Source organism: Notechis scutatus, chromosome 7 (assembly GCF_049901735.1).
Source record: "Notechis scutatus isolate UNSWTSFEM ecotype Mainland chromosome 7, rNotScu1.2, whole genome shotgun sequence".
In the NCBI taxonomy this organism is placed as follows: domain Eukaryota; kingdom Metazoa; phylum Chordata; class Lepidosauria; order Squamata; family Elapidae; genus Notechis; species Notechis scutatus.
In genome coordinates this window covers 24433018-24450368 of record NC_142015.1, presented here as the reverse complement: position 1 = coordinate 24450368, position 17351 = coordinate 24433018, and the positions used below count along the sequence as shown (strand labels likewise).

Genomic DNA, 17351 nt, shown 5'->3' with positions numbered 1-17351 from the left:
AGAGAGTTATCTTGGTCTAATTGTTAAAATACCAGGCTAGAAACCAGGAGACTAAGTTTTATCCTGCCTTAGGCATGAAAGCTAGCTGGGTGTCTTCGGGTCAGTCATTTTCTCAGCTCACAATGTCAGGTTCGACTACCAAGCTAATCTGTCCCAGCCAATGGATCAACCAAATGTTGTTTTGAAAACAAAGGGGACCCTGCATTGCAGAAAAATGCAGGAGGGGGTGGAACGTGTGTGGCTGGTTGTTACAACCACGTAGAAGTTGATCCTGAAATAACCATGGGATGGTTAAGTATCAGTGGTTTCAGACAATTGCTTTGGTTTTTCCAAATCTCTTTCCTTCTTTCTCTTTCTTTGCTACTTAGCTGGACTGAATGAGCAGATGAAAGCAGTGAGGAAAAGAAACGAGACATCTGTAATTGATCAAATTGGAGAAGATTTGTTAACTTGGGTAAACTAAATGTTTGTGTGTGTACATATGAGAAAAAACTTTGGGGTTTTTTTCCCTGAGAATTGAAATGTTTAAGAAATAAAAGATCAGCTGAGCTACAACAGTTTATCTTCTCTAGAAATCTATTATCTGAAACTTCCATTCTAGGAGAATTAAATAAAAAGGGGCAGTATTAAAATAAGGTTTGGCAACATGGGCCACGTATTTGCTTTCGCTAAGAAATATCTAGCCGAGTGGCTTTCTTATATAATGAACATGTGAATAAGATCATTTAGCTTAAAGGTCACCATTCCTCATAAAGAAAAAAGAGGGCTTCTTATCCTCTAAAAGTTGTTTCACAAAGTCAGGAGAGTGCAAAACTTGGAAGTGATAGGAAGACAAAGTTATTAAACATCTTGGAGAGTTTCAGGCTGTAAGTTCTCACATTAGGTATTTGGAGTCAAGTAAGAACATTAAAATACAAAAGTGCAGCAAATATTAATATATTCATCAAGGCATTAAAGACTTAATCAGGATTCCCTAAAAATGAGGCATGCTGGTATTTAGTAGCAATAGGTTTTATGATAATTATTTAATCTTGGGAGTTGTTCATTAAAGCTGGTAATAGGAACCGCTATTTTCCAAAGTTTGTGTACAATGATAGAAAGAAAGAGGAAAATGGGTCTTCCCATGAACTGGCTAACACAGAAACATGTTTTGTTCCCAAGCATCCATTTGCTGTGTAAGTAATTGTTCATGCTAGCACTGTACCTGCAGTTCATTATTATTATTATTTTTACATTTTGTACCTGTGGATTCTCATCCCAGTTCAGTGAAGCAGGCGAAGAGAAATTGAAGCAAGCCACGGCTACCTTCTGTAGCAACCAGCCTTTTGCTCTTGAGGTGATCAAGTCAAGGCAAAAGAAGGATTCTCGCTTCCAGATTTTCGTCCAGGTAAATATTTGGGGGGTTGGCATCTAGCTGATCCTTGCTTTAGGGCTGCTGGAGATCAGAGGTGAGGACAAGCCATTCCTTCCATCCATCCATTCATTCATTCAACTTATATGCTGCTTTTCTCAACTTGAAGCAGCCCTAGATGACTTTTGATAATTAAAATTATACTTTTTTATACAGGTAATCCTTGACTTACAGCAGTTCACTTAGTGACTGTTCAAAGTTAAAATGGCTCTGGAAAAAAAGCGAGTTATGACCATTTTTCACCTTTACGACTGTGGCAGCATCCCCATCATCATGCGATCAAAATTCAGACACTTGGCAACTGACTCATATTAATGATGTTCGCCATGTCCCTGGATCATGTCATCCCTTTTTGCGACCTTGTGACAAGCAGTGTCAGCTGGGGAAACCAGATTGACTTAGCAACCATATTACTCACTTAAGAACAGCGGTGATTCACTTACCAAATGTATCCAAAAAAAAAAAAAAGTTCTAAAATGGTGCAAAACTCACTGAACAAATAAATGTCTTGTTTAGCCACAGAAATTTTGGGCTCAATTTTGGTCGTAAGCCGAGGACTACCTGTAATTTACAAATTAGAACTATACTTAATCTGTCCATGCGTGAGCTTTTTTTTTTTTTTTTTGCTATGCTCTGTGATGAGCTGGTAGCTCATTCAAATTCCTGTTAGCTTCGTGAGCTTTTTGGGAGTCAGTTTATAGGCTGGAAGACAATATCCCACATCAAAGCCTCTGCAGGAAGTGGAGTTCTCCATTTTCAAAGTTGAGCTCTTTAAAAAAAACACCTTTCTGAGGCTGTGTCCTGGTTTTTAAAAAAACTGAAGGAGAAAAAAATAAATGCCAAGTATCTCGCTTGATTTATGAAAGATCTTCGCTAATTTTCTCAGCTCGCTGGTTGGGATTCTAAAATATTATGTACTCTTTACATGATGCAGAAAACTAAGCTACTGTCTCCTGTAAGCCTGCGACTGAGATTGATAGCTGGTCATATTAAGTCTGAAATAATGAGTAGCGGAATCTGTTTGCAGGTTTCACGCTGAACCTTTCCTCTAATTGCCTACTAAAATAGGATTGTTTTCATTTCTGCTCAATCTTGGTGTTCCTTAACTTGTATTTTCTAGCCTGAAATGCGAACCACTAAAACGTTTATAGGGCTGTATCAATTCAGGTAATTATGGTCTTAATAAAAATTACATATACACTTCCACTTTTTCCATTTAGGAAGCTGAGAGCAATCCGCTGTGTCGCCGATTACAGCTAAAAGATATTATTCCCACTGAGATGCAACGGCTCACCAAGTATCCCCTCTTGCTGGATAATATTGCAAAGTACTCAGGTACCACGTAGCCCATTTTGTTTGTGGCTGCATTGGGATATGGCAGTTACAGAGAACAACTTGGGTTCAAAATAAAACCCAAATTAACAAATTCTGTTGAAAAATAATTTGCCCCCATTTCAGTACCGCTTCATCTTTCTGAAATCCCCTTATTTTCCTCCAGATGAAGGATGAGTCGTGATTTTAAAAAATTAGATTGTTAATGATGAGATAAAATATTCTGTATTCATTTTTGCCATTGCCATTCCTCCCTTTTTGCATTCTTATTACCTATAACATTAATGCATGAATTTCAGAAAGCATTGATACAAAGTTCCGCTTCATAATTTGCTTTTTAAAAGAAGCTTGAAAATGTGGGGCGTTTACATTTTGTCTTAGCTGTTTTGTCAGACAAAAGAGTGCATTTCGTCTTGAGAATGAATGTGTGTGTGCGCGCGCGGTTATGTGTTTCATTATTATTGTTTCACTTTTCACCCGTTTCATACTTTAGAGCAACCTTTAGAGAAGGAAAAAGTGAAGAAAGCAGCAGATCACTGTCGCCAGATTCTCAATTTTGTGAACCAAGCTGTCAAAGAAGCCGAGAACAAGCAGGTAAGAAGAGGCAAATGCAACTCGGGTTTTCAAAAGCTGAAGGGACTATTGGCTGCGTGGTGGGTTTATGGGTTTATCAATGAGAAGGCGTCTCTGTCTATCCTTTGTTTTAAAGGGATCCCAGAATGACTTAATTGTTGCTTGCCTTCAGCTGACCTGAGCTTGTCTTTTCTCATCAGCGTTTGGAGGACTACCAGCGGCGGCTTGATTTGTCCTACCTGAAGCAGGTGGAGGGTCCTCTGCTGGATGAATTCAGGGTGAGTGGAAGAAAGAGGAGAGGGATCCTGAAATCCGATAAGCATTCACAGATGTACTTTGTAGTTCTTTCTGCTTCTCTTTCTACCCAATTTTATTGCCTCCGGTATTTGGACTTTGAGATACCGCAAAGCAAAACGAATGGAAAATTTTACATAACTCACCACATTTGGGGCCAGTTTTGCTCAGGACACAGATGGACCTGGATTTATCAACAAGCTGGATCAGGCTATATAAAATGAGAATTGTTGCCTAGAAAGGGAGGCTTGAAAGGGAATTCCTGTCCCTTTTCTCAGGTTAGAATTCTTTAGTGCAAAACGACCTACCTATGATAATTAGGAAGTGAGGTAATCAAAATCACTCTGCCTTTTTCTGTGAACAAATAAGATGAATAGATATTAAAAGATATCTGATATTGGTTCCTCAAATTTGCAATATCCTTCTGATAAATTGAATTTTACAAGTCGTGACCAGAAAAGTAGTTCCATACTAAAACACCTGTCAGGAAGTAAAATACAATAAATGCAACAAAACACCAAGGATCTGCCAATCAAAATGGATAAATATGTATAAATACATTTTGCTCTTTTTTGGTAGAATTTAGATCTAACGAAGAAAAAAATGATTCATGAAGGGCCTCTGACTTGGAAGGTGAATCGTGACAAAATGATTGGTACGTTGTTACCTGTTATTTTCCTTGAGACTGATAGGACATTGGGGGAAATTACTTGAAGATGTTATGTCATTTCCTTAGAGCTAATTAATTAAGCAATGAGTATTTTGAAATGGGTTGGAAGATAATAAAGGCAGCAGTGGTTTTCAAGCTGGTTCTCAGAATTACAGATGGGTCTAAAATGTGTGCCTGGCTGAGAAATTTTATGGCTTATTATTGCTTCTGCTTGGGATGCAGCCTTCGATAACTACAAAGTAGAAATAATAGCCCATTTCTGTTTTTCTCTTTACCACTGCAGATCTCTATACGTTGCTCTTGGAAGATATTCTGGTATTGTTGCAGAAGCAAGATGACAGACTGGTGTTGAGATGTCACAGCAAGATCCTGGCTAATACAGCTGATAGCAAGCACACATTTAGCCCTGTTATTAAACTGAACACCGTTTTGGTTCGCCAAGTGGCTACAGGTTAGTAGGACTGAGAATGTATATTGCGGATCTAACACTGTTTTGAAAAAAAATGGTGCTGTCTAATCCAATCATTGCCCTTGGGTATAAGGATGGGATTCAGGGAAGAATAGCAGGTTGAAAATCTTTGCTCATTAAGAAGAACCTTGATGCTCCTCTCAAGCATCTAGCTGACCTTTGCTTTCTGACAGAATGCTCTCTGAGCAGTTGAGTCAAAACTGGAACTTTTCAGGCTGTATGGATGTCATTATATCTGGTCGATCCAGAGAAGTGTATTCTCCAGTAACAGCCTCGTATCAGTTGGTAGAGGTAATGGAATGGATTGCTGTTTCCATATCCTGGATGCCTAGTGATCCTTCAGAGGAGCATATCAGACCAAGTGTCTATTACCAATAAAGGAGAATATTTGTAGCTCAGAGTTGAAATGAGGATCCTTGGTATTATCTCTGAGTTTGGCTGTTTTCTTGTAGACATTTCATTGCCCAAACTAGGTAACATCATTAGAGCACCAGATTATGTTATCTAGTTTGGGATAATGAAACTCAAGAAACCCCCGATGTCTGTTAATTAAAGTTGAAACACAAATCGGTAACACAACAAGACAATGGTTCAGCCCGTGCACACGGGGCTGCAAACAGGGCTATAGTAAAATCCATGTAGTTTGGTTACCATCTTGTTGGTTATCTGTATCTCCAGTCTGCTGCACTTGAGATTTTTCTGGGGAAAGGCCACAGGAGGGTAATCTTGTGGCATTCTGCTACCTGGTATATTTATACTTAATAGAAGTAGCCCTGTTAGAATCCAATTAAATAAAAGTGCTTGCCAGAATTGACTGCTCTTAAAAACGTGGCTTTTAGTCTCTAACCTTCATTTAAGTATATATATTCCTAATTGCTCTCCTTTGTAAGGGCCCAGTTTGGGGAAAAAAGCCTAATTAGGTTCCATACAGAAGTTGTGTAATTGATTTTCCAGCAAATAGCATAATAGATGCTGTAATTAAACCTCTGACCTGTGAGAGGTAAAGTGTGAGAATTGCTGCTGCATTCCTTTGGGCTAAGATTAAAGCAATGGCTAATTTCAGCTATTTGGTTTCTAGAGGATTAAAACATAATCAGTCTTAGATATTTAAAGCACTTAATTTATATTATTATTATCCATAAGGAGCTCTGATATTGATTAGTGACAAAAATGGAAGGACTAACTTTTTCATAGAACTTTATACAAATAGAAGTGAACTGTATAGCACTTCCTATTCACCTGTTCGACAATCCTTAATGCAAAATTGCCCACATCAATCATGACACCTGTGCTAGTGTTTATTCGACCAAGGATTGATGTAGGAACTACAGTGTTAAGAGTCACACTTGAGCAGAGAACTATAGGCCTGTTCTAAACTCATGTAGTTGCTGCAAAAATTACTGTCTTCTTCTCAACCATATCTGATATACAAAGCTGAATTGTAGTAAATCAAAAGAAGATAGAGGTTCTATCAGCTTTAACTTGTTCTTTGTTTCTCCAGATAATAAAGCATTCTTTGTCATTTCCATGTCGGAAAATGGAGCCCAGATTTATGAACTGGTGGCACAGACAGTTTCTGAAAAGACAGTGTAAGTCGTCTTGGGAAAATGCAGACTATTTATCACTTGTTAAAGAGGGAAATAAATCTTGTGATCCAAATCTGTGAAGGAGCCTCCTTCTAGAAGTTGTAGGTGTTTTTTAATAGAACTATTTGAGGATTCTTCCTCCCACTATGTCATCTTTCTCTCCTGCCAATAAAAATGGAGCATGGAGGAGATTTAACCAAGAAACAAAGTTGAGGTCCATGTAGTATTCCACATTTAAAGTCAACCTGGATTAATAACATATTAATCAACAGCAGGGCTTCTCAAAACATGTCATAGAAAATATTTGTAGTCTTTATTAAGTTACAAACAGGCTCATCTGTCATCAAGGACACTGTTCTGCAAAAGTTTTAAATCTCAGTTAATTCAAGAAAAGCACCCAAAGTATGAAAATTGGGAATAAGACCCTATTCAATTTCAAGCAGAAAAGGTACTTCAAAGCAACCTAAGCACCCTCATTGCACAAAGGCTACACAGACGTAGAAAAAGACACAATACCTTAAATGGAGTGCTGACAGGAATAGAGCTTGTGTCCATCTGCAGGAGATAGAAGAAGATTTATTTTGGACAAATTTCTTTATATCTGCATTACTATAGATGGCAAGACCTCATAGTACAGATGGCAGGAAACGTCAAAGTTGGAAGAGGCAGAAATGTAATTCCATTGCCACAATCAGGACCATGCGAGTAAGTTGAAAAAAACAACAACATATGTATGAACAAAAAGAAATATTGATGAGTGTTTAATTCCACAGGTAGCCTGCAACTAAGCAGGATCTGCATTTTAAAAAGACACAGCTTATGAGTGAGGATTCCACAGTGGTTGATTTGTTTTCCTTCTTTGGCTTGCAGGGAAGACCACGAGGAAGAAGATGACCAGCCTAAATTGAAGGAAGAACAGACTAGCCCAGATAGCAGCAAGCAAAGTCCAGGTAAAAACTAGGGCAGATTTCAATGCACTTCTGATTATTCTGGAGAGCTTAAAGTCTTTCTTAATTGAAATGAGCCTTTCTGGAAAATTACCTTAGACAGGGTATGGTACAGAATTCTGCAGATACGTTTCACTTCTTTCATCAAGATACTTAATACTCAATGGTACATTAATATTTTTTGGTATTCTGTTTTACATAACATGCTGTCATGCCCCTGTCGGAGTCTGAATCCAAGGAGGAAAACGAACAGCTGACAGGGAGTGGGAGCGTGGCTCCATTGGCTGTGGAGGAAACTGGGGAAGGGCAAAGTCTGGCTGGGCAGAGAAGAGGAGCGGTAGAACAAGGGAGAGGGAATTCAGAGGAAGACCCAGGCCCACACCCTCTTCATCCTAGGGCACGCAGGGAGGAACGGAAAAGAAAGCAATGTGGGTTGTGTGGTTTATGGGGGAGGAAAGGGCCCTGATTCCCTTAATTAGCTGCAGCTGGGAACACAGTTTATAAAAAAGGCAAGCTGTTGGGAGCAAACTGACTTTATCTTATATTGTTGTGGCTTATCTGTGTTCCTGATGTCTTCCCAACTCTGTGAGTTTTGCCGTGCTTTCAAGTCTGAAATTCCTTCTCCTGCCCTGCCAAACTAATTATTTCAGTTTGGCTTGTTTGGACTTTAAGTTACAGTTTGTGTTTACCCTGTTTTGGACTGAATTTTCTGCAGTCAAAAGCTGTTCCTGGGAGAGTTTTTTCTCCAGCCCAGAAGGTAACCTGGACATTAGGGGCAAAGTTGGAGATAATAAAGGGACTCTTATTGATTATCTGACTGTGTTGCCTTTGTGCCACATCCCGGGTCATCACACATGCCCTGCCTCCAAAGTTTTGGAAGTCCATAAATAGGTAGCTGTCTAATTGTAAGTTCTGCGGTTTGAGCTGTCACTCCAAAAGAAGAGCTAAGATTCAAACTAAGAGACAAAGAGAATGTCACATACTTAACTCAAGTTTACGCTTTCTTTTAAACTCTTGCATTCGTTTTGTCGTTTGGTTTGTTTGTTAGATAAAGATTTGGGGCTGAAGACTTCGTCTCCTTCAGTAACCATGTCTGAGAAGTCAGAAGAGGAAGAACTTCTGGAAGCCAACAAGCAGTTTGGAGAAAAACTGCCAGCGGACTTATTGATCAAAGAGTCACCAGAACATTACAGCCAAAGTAGTCCAGAGCTCTCATTCCAAGCTTCAGAAAATCGATGGGCATTGGATGCACTAAGAAACTGTAAGTAGTTGAAGGGGCATGAATCTGTAAGGCCTGGGTAGAAATTTTGTCTGATGGGTTTAGAGGTATCTGTTGCCCCTTGAACCAATGAAGATAACCTGCCTTTCAAAGATAAGAGTAAAAGAAAATCAGATTATCAGCCTATGACTGTATTCCAATAATAACACCATGTGTTGTGTGTATATATGTCTTCCACTTTGCCTGAGCTTTCCCTAAACAAAGTGAAAGGCGACTTGGACTGCAGCTCCTAACTCCTGACCCCTGGCTATTCAACTGAAGGCTGATGGGAGTTAGTGCCAGATTGGAGACATCTGGCTTCTGGCTTCCAGCTTCTAGGGCGAAAGCAGCGAGAGCCAGTGGCTCCTTCCCAAGGGCTTTGGGCTCCTGCCTCTTGACCGAGGCCGTCAAGAAGAGAGAATACTTGGCAGGACTCGACTCTGATGCTCTCGCATTTCCTTTCCAGTGGGTTTATTGAAGAAGTTACTGATGCAGCAGCTTGGCATGTCTGAACAAGTGTCCCTTGAAGACTGGCATCCTTTTTCTGACCATAGAAGAGACCTGCCAGGGGCCCCTGAGGAGAACATTGTCAAGAGAGGACTCCAGTTCTCAGATAACGACGACAATGCCCTCTCTGGGCCTGGAAGGACACCCACGGGGACAAAAGCAAATGACTTTGAACTTAGTTGTGACAAATGGCCTTCAAACGAATTGGTCTCACCAGGGGAGGCTGTGTCGCCTAGCGGGCAGTTGATGGACCCCTTGAGAACAAACCCAGAGCCCCCAGCCAAGGAACTGGAAGGAGGAACCAGTGCTGCTGAGGAGGGTGGGGAGCACTTTTTTGATGCTCAGGAAGCTCACACCGATGAGAACCCATCCGAAGGTGATGTAGGAGATGGGAAAGAGACGGAAGAGGTGCAGCTACGGATCTCAGGTGAGTCCATCCAGCAGGATACAAAGCTGAAACAGACCAGTGAGTTGTCAAAGCTCCTGGGTGTTGTTGGGAAGGATGATGGAGCGCTTCTGAGCCACGACAAAACCCAAGAGTATCTGCTAAATGCTGAATTCTCTCATTAAGCGTGTTCCTGGTAATCAGAGTTTCTCTGGATATGTTTGAAATGCATTGGGAGAGAAATAAGAAATAGGATTAGGAGGTCTGGTGTCGGATTCCAGCCATTGGCTGTCTTGTCTTGGACCTTTTCCCTCTGATCTTTTGGGTCAATAAAAGACTGATTAAATCCAATTAGAGCTTCATCACTGGAAGCTTTCAAGAAGAGACTGGACTGCCATATGTCAGAAATGGTGTAGGGTTTGCTTGGGCGGGGGGTTGGACTAGATGACTTAAAGGGTCCTTTAATCTGTATATATATTAATCTGTATACTCTCCTTCTGTCCACCCGAAATCCCATTCAGATTGCCAGTTCCCCTACATGCCACATGCTTTTAAGAAATTGCACATTTTTTCCATTTAGCATAAGTGCCACCTCTCTTCCAGAGTAAGGGCAAAATGTGGCAGGAACTAGTTGGCAGTGGTACAACTTCATAACAGAAGGGTTGAGAGAGGAAGTTTCCATGAGACACACAGACACAGATAGATTGGGTTATATGCTCCCCCAAGCCATTTATGGAGGCATTAAGGTTGTTCTCTTTGTAGGAAATTATTTGATCCTTGATGGATATGGCACAGTACAGGAGAGCTCCACCGACGAAGAGGTAACTTCGCTCGTTCTACAGTGCACTGCAGACAGAAGCACAATGGACTCTGCCCACCAACAACCCAGGTCTCGGGATGGCCAGCCAGTTACCGCCAGCTCACCATTTACAGAGGAATTGCTAGCCTCCCACTGGCAAGCTGCCAAGGAATCCAGTTCAGAAGCGTTAAGAACGTCCTTCTCTGTCGAGTCGCGCACCCTGATGATGTGTTACATCCAGAACATAGAGGCCAGCCTTCAGCATTTGAAGGTAGCGTGTTCTCGTGTAAATGGAGTATCTTTTATATGCATACATACATACATGCATGCACGCGCACACACACACACACATATATATATATAAATGGCTACATTTTAGAGAACTGGAGATTTAAGAGGCTTGTGGGGAATAAGTCATCCAGAGAGGTGTGTTTATCTTCCTGACTGGTTTTCACAGTATCTTTTCAAACTAATGTTCAGTTCTGCGCTATAAACAAATGTTCTCCAGAATATATATATATATATATATATATATATATATATATATATATATATATATATATATATATATATATATATAATGTTTTCTTAAGTTTTCAAGTTTCGGTACACATGTATGGTGTTCGGCTTGGTTGGGTATTTTCCCACGTCATTGTAGTTCTTTTATATATATATATATATATATATATATATATATATATATATATATATATATATATATATATACATTATATATATATATACATTATATATATATATATATATATATATATATATATATATATATATAATGTATATATAATGTATATATAATGTGTATATATATATATATATATATATATATATATATATATATATATATATATATATATATATATATGACGAACACAATACAGAAGCCTGATGATGGCAGATGAGATTCTGCCGAAACGTTGCTACAACTTTAAAAGCACAACTATAATGACATGGGAAAATACCCGAACAAAGCTGAATACCATACATGTAAGTACCGCGTAAACTTAAGAATATATATATATATATATGTTTTCTGAGGTTCTCGTGGGTATTTGTATGTGGATCTTTGGTTATTCGGGTTTCTCCCGCGTAAGATCTTATATATATATATATATATATATATATATATATATATATATATATATATATATATATATATATATATATATATATATATATATAAAATTATGTCTGTCCCTTTGCTGGCTGGGTTTAAAGCTTAGAAGACTAAATGTAAAGGTTGCAATCGATGTTGTTTTATCAGAGCCAAGGTGTTGAAACTTCTTGAGTCAAAATTAAACAAAACCCTATTAAAGTCTCAGAGGCTCAAGAAGAGAAGAGTCAATATTTTATTTAGAGGAATCTAGCAGAGCCGACAGTCCTAAAATCAGACAGATTTGATGAGAGCGTAGTGTCCTGAATGGAAGAGTTGGTTGCCACCTTATAAACAGATTCCTGCCTAACTTTGGGTTTAAGAATTTGTGTTCTGCACTCAAACATCAAACATTTATTTTAAGGTAGCCGTTTTGTGCTCTCTAGTGTCCAGCCTTCGAAGTTGTCTTTATTAGCTTCACACTATATAACAAAGGATTTTCCCCTGAAAAAGGATCTTTTCAATTAGCTTCAGAGGCTTAAACCAAGCCCCTCTGAGCAACAATAATCATCGTTTTGCTGCTTATTCCCCCCCCACCCCATTTTTTTTATTCAAATCTTTAAACTTGTGTAGGTAAACATTACTTAAAGGACTGAAGGAAACTCACCTAGTGATTTCAATAAAACTTGCCAACCTGAAAGTTCTGTCTTTTTAAAAAAAAAAAAAAAAAGTCACTGGGGAAAAATTGAATCCGAAGTGATGAAAAGACGAGCCTTGATTGAATTTAAAGTCCATGTTGGCAATATTAGCTACTATAAGCACAATGAAGTCCTGATTCCCAGCCAGTGACAAAAAAAAAGTGCAGTTCCTGCTGTCTGCTCACAGAGAGGGAGGGAGGGAGAATATGCTGTACAAAGTACATGTGGATAACCTTGCAATCTCTCCTTCCTCTGGAGAGTTTTTGGCAGTCTACATCCCCTTTCAAGCAGCGTTTTTGGGCCACAGTGTTTCTCTCTAGAGCAGAGGTCTCCAACCTTGGCAACTTTAAGACTTGTGGACTTCAACTCCCAGAATTCTCCAGCCAGCTCTGCTGGCTGAGAATTCTGGGAGTTGAAGTCCACAAGTCTTAAAGTTGCAAGGTTGGAGACCTCTGCCTAAGCAGTGGTCCCCAACCTTTTATGCCGTGGCCGGTACCGGCATCAGCTGGGTGCTGCGCCCGGTACCGGCATCAGCTGGTGCCGCCATCTGTTTGATGAAAAAGTGCTTCCGGTGAGCTCACGGAAGCACTTTCATCTAAACAAGATGGCGGCGCGTTGCTTCAGTGAGCTTTCCGGGTAGAAATGGCTTTCCACTTTTCATCAAAACAAGATGGCGGCAGCGCTTCAGTGAGCTTTTCCGGTAGAAATGGCTTTCTACCGGAAAAGCTCACTGAAGCACTTTTTCATCAAAACAAGATGGCGGCGCCCAGCAAACCAGCGGCCCGGTAGGATTTGTTCCACGGACGGTACCGTCCGTGGACGTGGTTGGGGACCCCTGCTCTAGAGTACTTCGCCATGGTAGTTCATCAGAATCTCTTCAAGGGTGTATGGTGGATTGTGTTTTTCAGGAGGTGGAGGAAAACTACGCCGCTCTTCTTCAGCATAGGCTCTCTGGCTCCATCACCACAGATGAGCATTCAGGTAGGCCTGTCCTATTCCTCTAATAGCTGAGCTGATAGGAAAGCAACGTGTTAATGATTTGCAGGATTTAGCTCCAAGGGAAGCGACTGAGTGGTGCTTGTTGAATTCTTCAGTTTTCATGACACTTTTTTTTTTTTTAAACCGGTTACAAAACATTATGAATCAATGCCTAGTGTTGCTGATTGCGCGTTTCTGGCCTGGTGTCCTCTTCGCTCAGCATTTTCCCTTTTGCTAACGTCTACTTGTGTCCCTGTCTAAACAAAGATGCCCAGTCTAGGACTCCCAAAAGCCCTTGTTGCCACATTTTTATATTGGGCATTATTAAATACATTGCGTCAGGGATAAACAGGGTGGCAACATTTCATCTTATTTAAATGTTAATCAAACAAAATTACATTTAATTTGTGGAGAGATGTCCTTGGCATGCCATTTAAAGGCCAAGTTTAATCTATCTCAGCTTGGAAAGGGTTGCACCACCCCTTAATTAATGGAACAATTGCATTCTAAAGAACCAGCTTGGGGGGAGGAATGGTTCCAAAATCTTTCCAGGTTCAGAATTTTGATACAATTTTAGAAATCAGTAAAAATGGTTTATCTGTTCAGTTCTCAGAACTGAAGAAGCTTCTTGGATGAGAAGCAAAATGCTTTCAAAGGGAAAAAAAAAAAACCACAAGAAAATCCAGTTGCCTTTTGGAAAAGCACCTTTGGGATAACCTGCATGATTGAGAAGATTCTTGGTGGTTTTCTTTTCAGCACTTTTTTTTCTGTTTCTATTTTTGTCCTCAGATAAAAGTTAATCACCTGCTTGCCAGTCTGGAGATTGGATGGAACCTTCTGCCTTGAGTCAGCCTCTGCTAGCCTCAGCCGGCCTCTGCCTGGACTCTCTTGGCCTTAGGCCTCTTTCAATGGACCCTTCAGGCGAGGGGGGTGGGGGACTCCACATAGTGGAGAAGGGGGCAGTTTTTCCTTTGAGGTGTCTGCACTAGCCTTTCAGGGAGAGGGTGGGGTGATTTTAGTTCCCCTCCTCTTGCTACCAGAAATTCTTTTTGATTCCAAACAGAGGAAAAAAAGAGGAACAGAAAGAAGAAACCAAATGTATAAAGTTCTGGGTGTAGGATATAAAAATGTATCTATACATTAAAAAAAAAATCAATGTATTTATTTGACTTCATTCCGTGTACTGAAAGCACACTTTAATTTGTATTTTATTTTGCTTTTTTAAAAAAAATGATAGTGCCAGTTTGCTAGGTTCCCAGCATCTCTCTTCCTCTCCTGAACCCTTCTTCTGAACTGAGGTGTGTGTGTGTGTGTGTGTGTGTGTGTGTGTGTGTGATTTTCCCCCTGGATTCTGCCAACAATGTTCCTCAGAAGGAGTTTTGTGGGGGGAGCGAAATCTAGCAGCATGCAGACGGCCTTTCTTCTTGTGCAATTCTGTGTACACTACATAGCCAGGGAAGGATTTCAAACTGGCAGCCAAATTTCTCTTTGTTTTTCCTGTGTTGAATTAAAGAGAGATAAGGATCAGAATTTGGGAGCTGTGTTCCCTGCCCAGGTACTGGTTTTATTGTGACTTCCTTTTGAAAGCAATAGCTCGATATTTGTAGCCTGGAGTGGGAGCGGAGGTATTTTGCCAGTCAAGAGAAAGCGATACATTTGTCAGAAATTTCTGAGGCCGCCGTGTTTCTAATGAACTGTGCAGTGTAACTGCTGCAGAAGATAGCCACTATGTTGGAAGGTAGGGGCCAGAATTGTTCAGTGTCCAGAAGTGTGCCTTACTGACCGGTGTGGGTAGTAGACTGAGCGAGACCTAGCTTGGAATAGTGCTGGGATTTTTTTTTTCTTTTTATGCAAAAAACGCTCTGAAATCACACTAGGAACATCTGCAGTAGAAGAATCAGGAACAGATACCACCTCTGGGTATAATAATCTCAATGCAGGGCTGATATCCTGATGGAGCTGGGCCTTTTCAAGCTTTATAGCAGGGGTGTCCAACCTTGGCAACTTTAAGACTTGTGGACTTCAACTCTCAGAATTCCTCAGCCAGCTTTGCTGGCTGAGGAATTCTGAGAGTTGAAGTCCACAAGTCTTAAAGTTGCCAAGGTTGGACACCCCTGCTTTATAGCATTGATGTAGATAATGAAGTCCCTGGGTGGGGTTGTCTACTCTGAGTAGTTTGTTTTCATGCAGGATACATCTCACTCGAAAAACCTTTCTCCCTGTACCAGCTGTCCAATCCTTAGGTCTTTTCTTTTTTTCTGGCAAGCCAGATCTAAACATGCCCAATTCTAGAAATCCCTTCAATGTTTTAAAACCACGCTGAATGCCCTGTAAAGTCTGGAGTTTCTTCTTCTTCTTCTTACTTTCAGCGTGAATATCGTAGAATATGCTCCATTAATTAATTTCCCCATTGCCAGGAAGCCAGATCCATTTCCAACTTACAGGGAAGAGCTGTAAGAGCAGGAACTATTGTTGAATTCCCCCCCCCCCTTCCCTAATATTTCCAATCGATGTACTGGTGCATATTGAAGGCAGGAAACTTCCTATTTTATCTGGGTCACGAAGTAATTTGGGTCTGAAGCTACCAAATACTCAAAAGGGATTCTTTTCAGCTCCTTGTTATCAGGGCCAGCCGGCAGATTCTCAGTTCTAAACTTCTCCCTCCTAAAATTCCAAGCAATTCTCCAAGTGGAAATTTATTTTTCAGAAGATCAGACCCATATTATAGCTAACCCTGTTTTTTTAAAAGTATTTCCCTATTTTCAAAGGGGTAAGCATTTTGGTCACTTCCAGGCGAGATGGGCAGCGAAGAAGTTTAACAAATACATTTTTTACTTTGGTCCCTGAACCCTGGCATTTTCACCTTCCCATGCTTCAGTTCCTCATCTGTGGAGCCATAGGAAGTCAGATCCAGATGTAGACCTTTCCCTCAATATAAGTAGGTGAAGGAGCCCAGAAATTGGTAAATTCTTGGGGATGTTTGGATGCCACTCTTTACAGATCTTGTGGCAAGACCAGTGTCTGATCCTCTGCCATACCTCTGCCACGCAGTGCTTCAGCATCCTGAAAAAAGAGAGGTGGGGTCAGGATGCCCAAAGGCTCTGCCAGGCAGACAAAGGGCCAAAAATGAAGGCTTGTTTGACCTCTACAGAGGACAGATCATTTGCCTTCCCCCACCCGCTTCCTGGAGAGTAAAGCAGAGCACTCTGTTCTTGTCTCCGTGTGTGTGTGTTGTGTGTGTGTGTGTGCTTTTGGTCCAGGCTTCTCTAGGCCACCTATTACACAATCTCCTGTTAAGGGCATTATTATTTTATGATTAAGAAAGAGAAGGTTGTGAGAAAGGGGGATCACCAACTGCTTCCAGCATCGTAACTGAATATCGCAGGAGATGTCTCGAGTCCCTCGCACGTCTACTGTACACCAGGCCCCGAGCACAGGTCCATTTTTATGAAAAGGGTCAACCCTAAAAATGCACTTTGTGGGATTCCCATTGATGTCGAACTTTTGGATCCTTGATGTTCTAGATCAGCCATGAGGAATTCCAGCCAAAGAGACTTTCCCTAATCTTCCCCACTGGCTGTGATCATGTCTTCCTTGGGCCCATCTTTTTCTCCTTCACATCCTTTTCTTTCTTTCTTTCTTTCTTTCTTTCTTTCTTTCTTTCTTTCTTTCTTTCTTTCTTTCTTTCTTTCTTTCTTTCTTTCTTTCTTTCTTTCTTTCTTTCTTTCTTTCTTTCTTTCTTTCTTTCTTTCTTTCTTTCTTTCTTTCTTTCTTTCTTTCTTTCTTTCTTTCTTTCTTTCTTTTCTCACTCTCACACTGTCACTCTCACCACCCACCCACCCTTGGCTGGCTGAAAATAATAGAAGCAATGAAAAACTTTTTTTTTTTTTAACCAGAGAATATTATGTTGTTTGCGCTAGCTTCATATTTAGGATGCCTTTGTTTTTAACCTGGATTTATTGGACTGGCATGTTGGAATTTGGGCTCAACAAAGTACAAACTCTGAGTCTAAAGACAGCTTCCTTTCCTCTTGGTTTGCATGTCCTTTGATTGTACACCCAAGACTAGCGTTTCTGAACTTTGGCAAGTTTAAGACATGTGGGTTTTAACTCCCAGAATTCCTCAGCCAGCATTGCTGCTGGGGAATTCTGGGAATTGAAGTCCACCCATCTTAAAAATGCCCAAGGTTCAGAAACACTGCCCAAGACGAAGAGAGTTTGGAGGATTCTGATGGGATAGTGGATTGCTTGGGCTTAGGGTTGTCCAGAGCCATCAGAAGCTACAGATGCAATTCATAAAAAGGAATCTGCTTTCCTAGATGCCTCTCATTAGCTCT

The 17351-nt window shown here is 40.5% G+C and overlaps 1 protein-coding gene across 6 annotated transcripts in view; it reads left to right on the top strand.

The window, feature by feature from the left end:
* ARHGEF12 (Rho guanine nucleotide exchange factor 12) overlaps positions 1-15006 on the top strand; it is a 61735-nt gene extending 46729 nt beyond the window's left edge. For 4 of the 6 annotated variants that reach the window (XM_087970150.1, XM_087970149.1, XM_087970151.1 and 1 more), the window contains 15 exons: positions 369-454; positions 1262-1387; positions 2632-2746; positions 3237-3337; positions 3517-3594; positions 4190-4265; positions 4564-4731; positions 6251-6338; positions 6951-7040; positions 7206-7285; positions 8331-8543; positions 9007-9474; positions 10195-10502; positions 12946-13026; positions 13629-13756. In XM_087970150.1, the coding sequence (XP_087826276.1) occupies positions 369-454; positions 1262-1387; positions 2632-2746; positions 3237-3337; positions 3517-3594; positions 4190-4265; positions 4564-4731; positions 6251-6338; positions 6951-7040; positions 7206-7285; positions 8331-8543; positions 9007-9474; positions 10195-10502; positions 12946-13026; positions 13629-13634 (2084 nt within the window). In that variant the 3' untranslated portion in view covers positions 13635-13756. Of the gene's footprint in view, positions 1-368; positions 455-1261; positions 1388-2631; positions 2747-3236; positions 3338-3516; positions 3595-4189; positions 4266-4563; positions 4732-6250; positions 6339-6950; positions 7041-7205; positions 7286-8330; positions 8544-9006; positions 9475-10194; positions 10503-12945; positions 13027-13628; positions 13757-13804 lie in introns of those variants that run through there. The other 2 variants (XM_026681916.2, XM_026681915.2) reach the window with 1 other exon arrangement.
* Positions 15007-17351: the final 2345 nt, after the last annotated feature.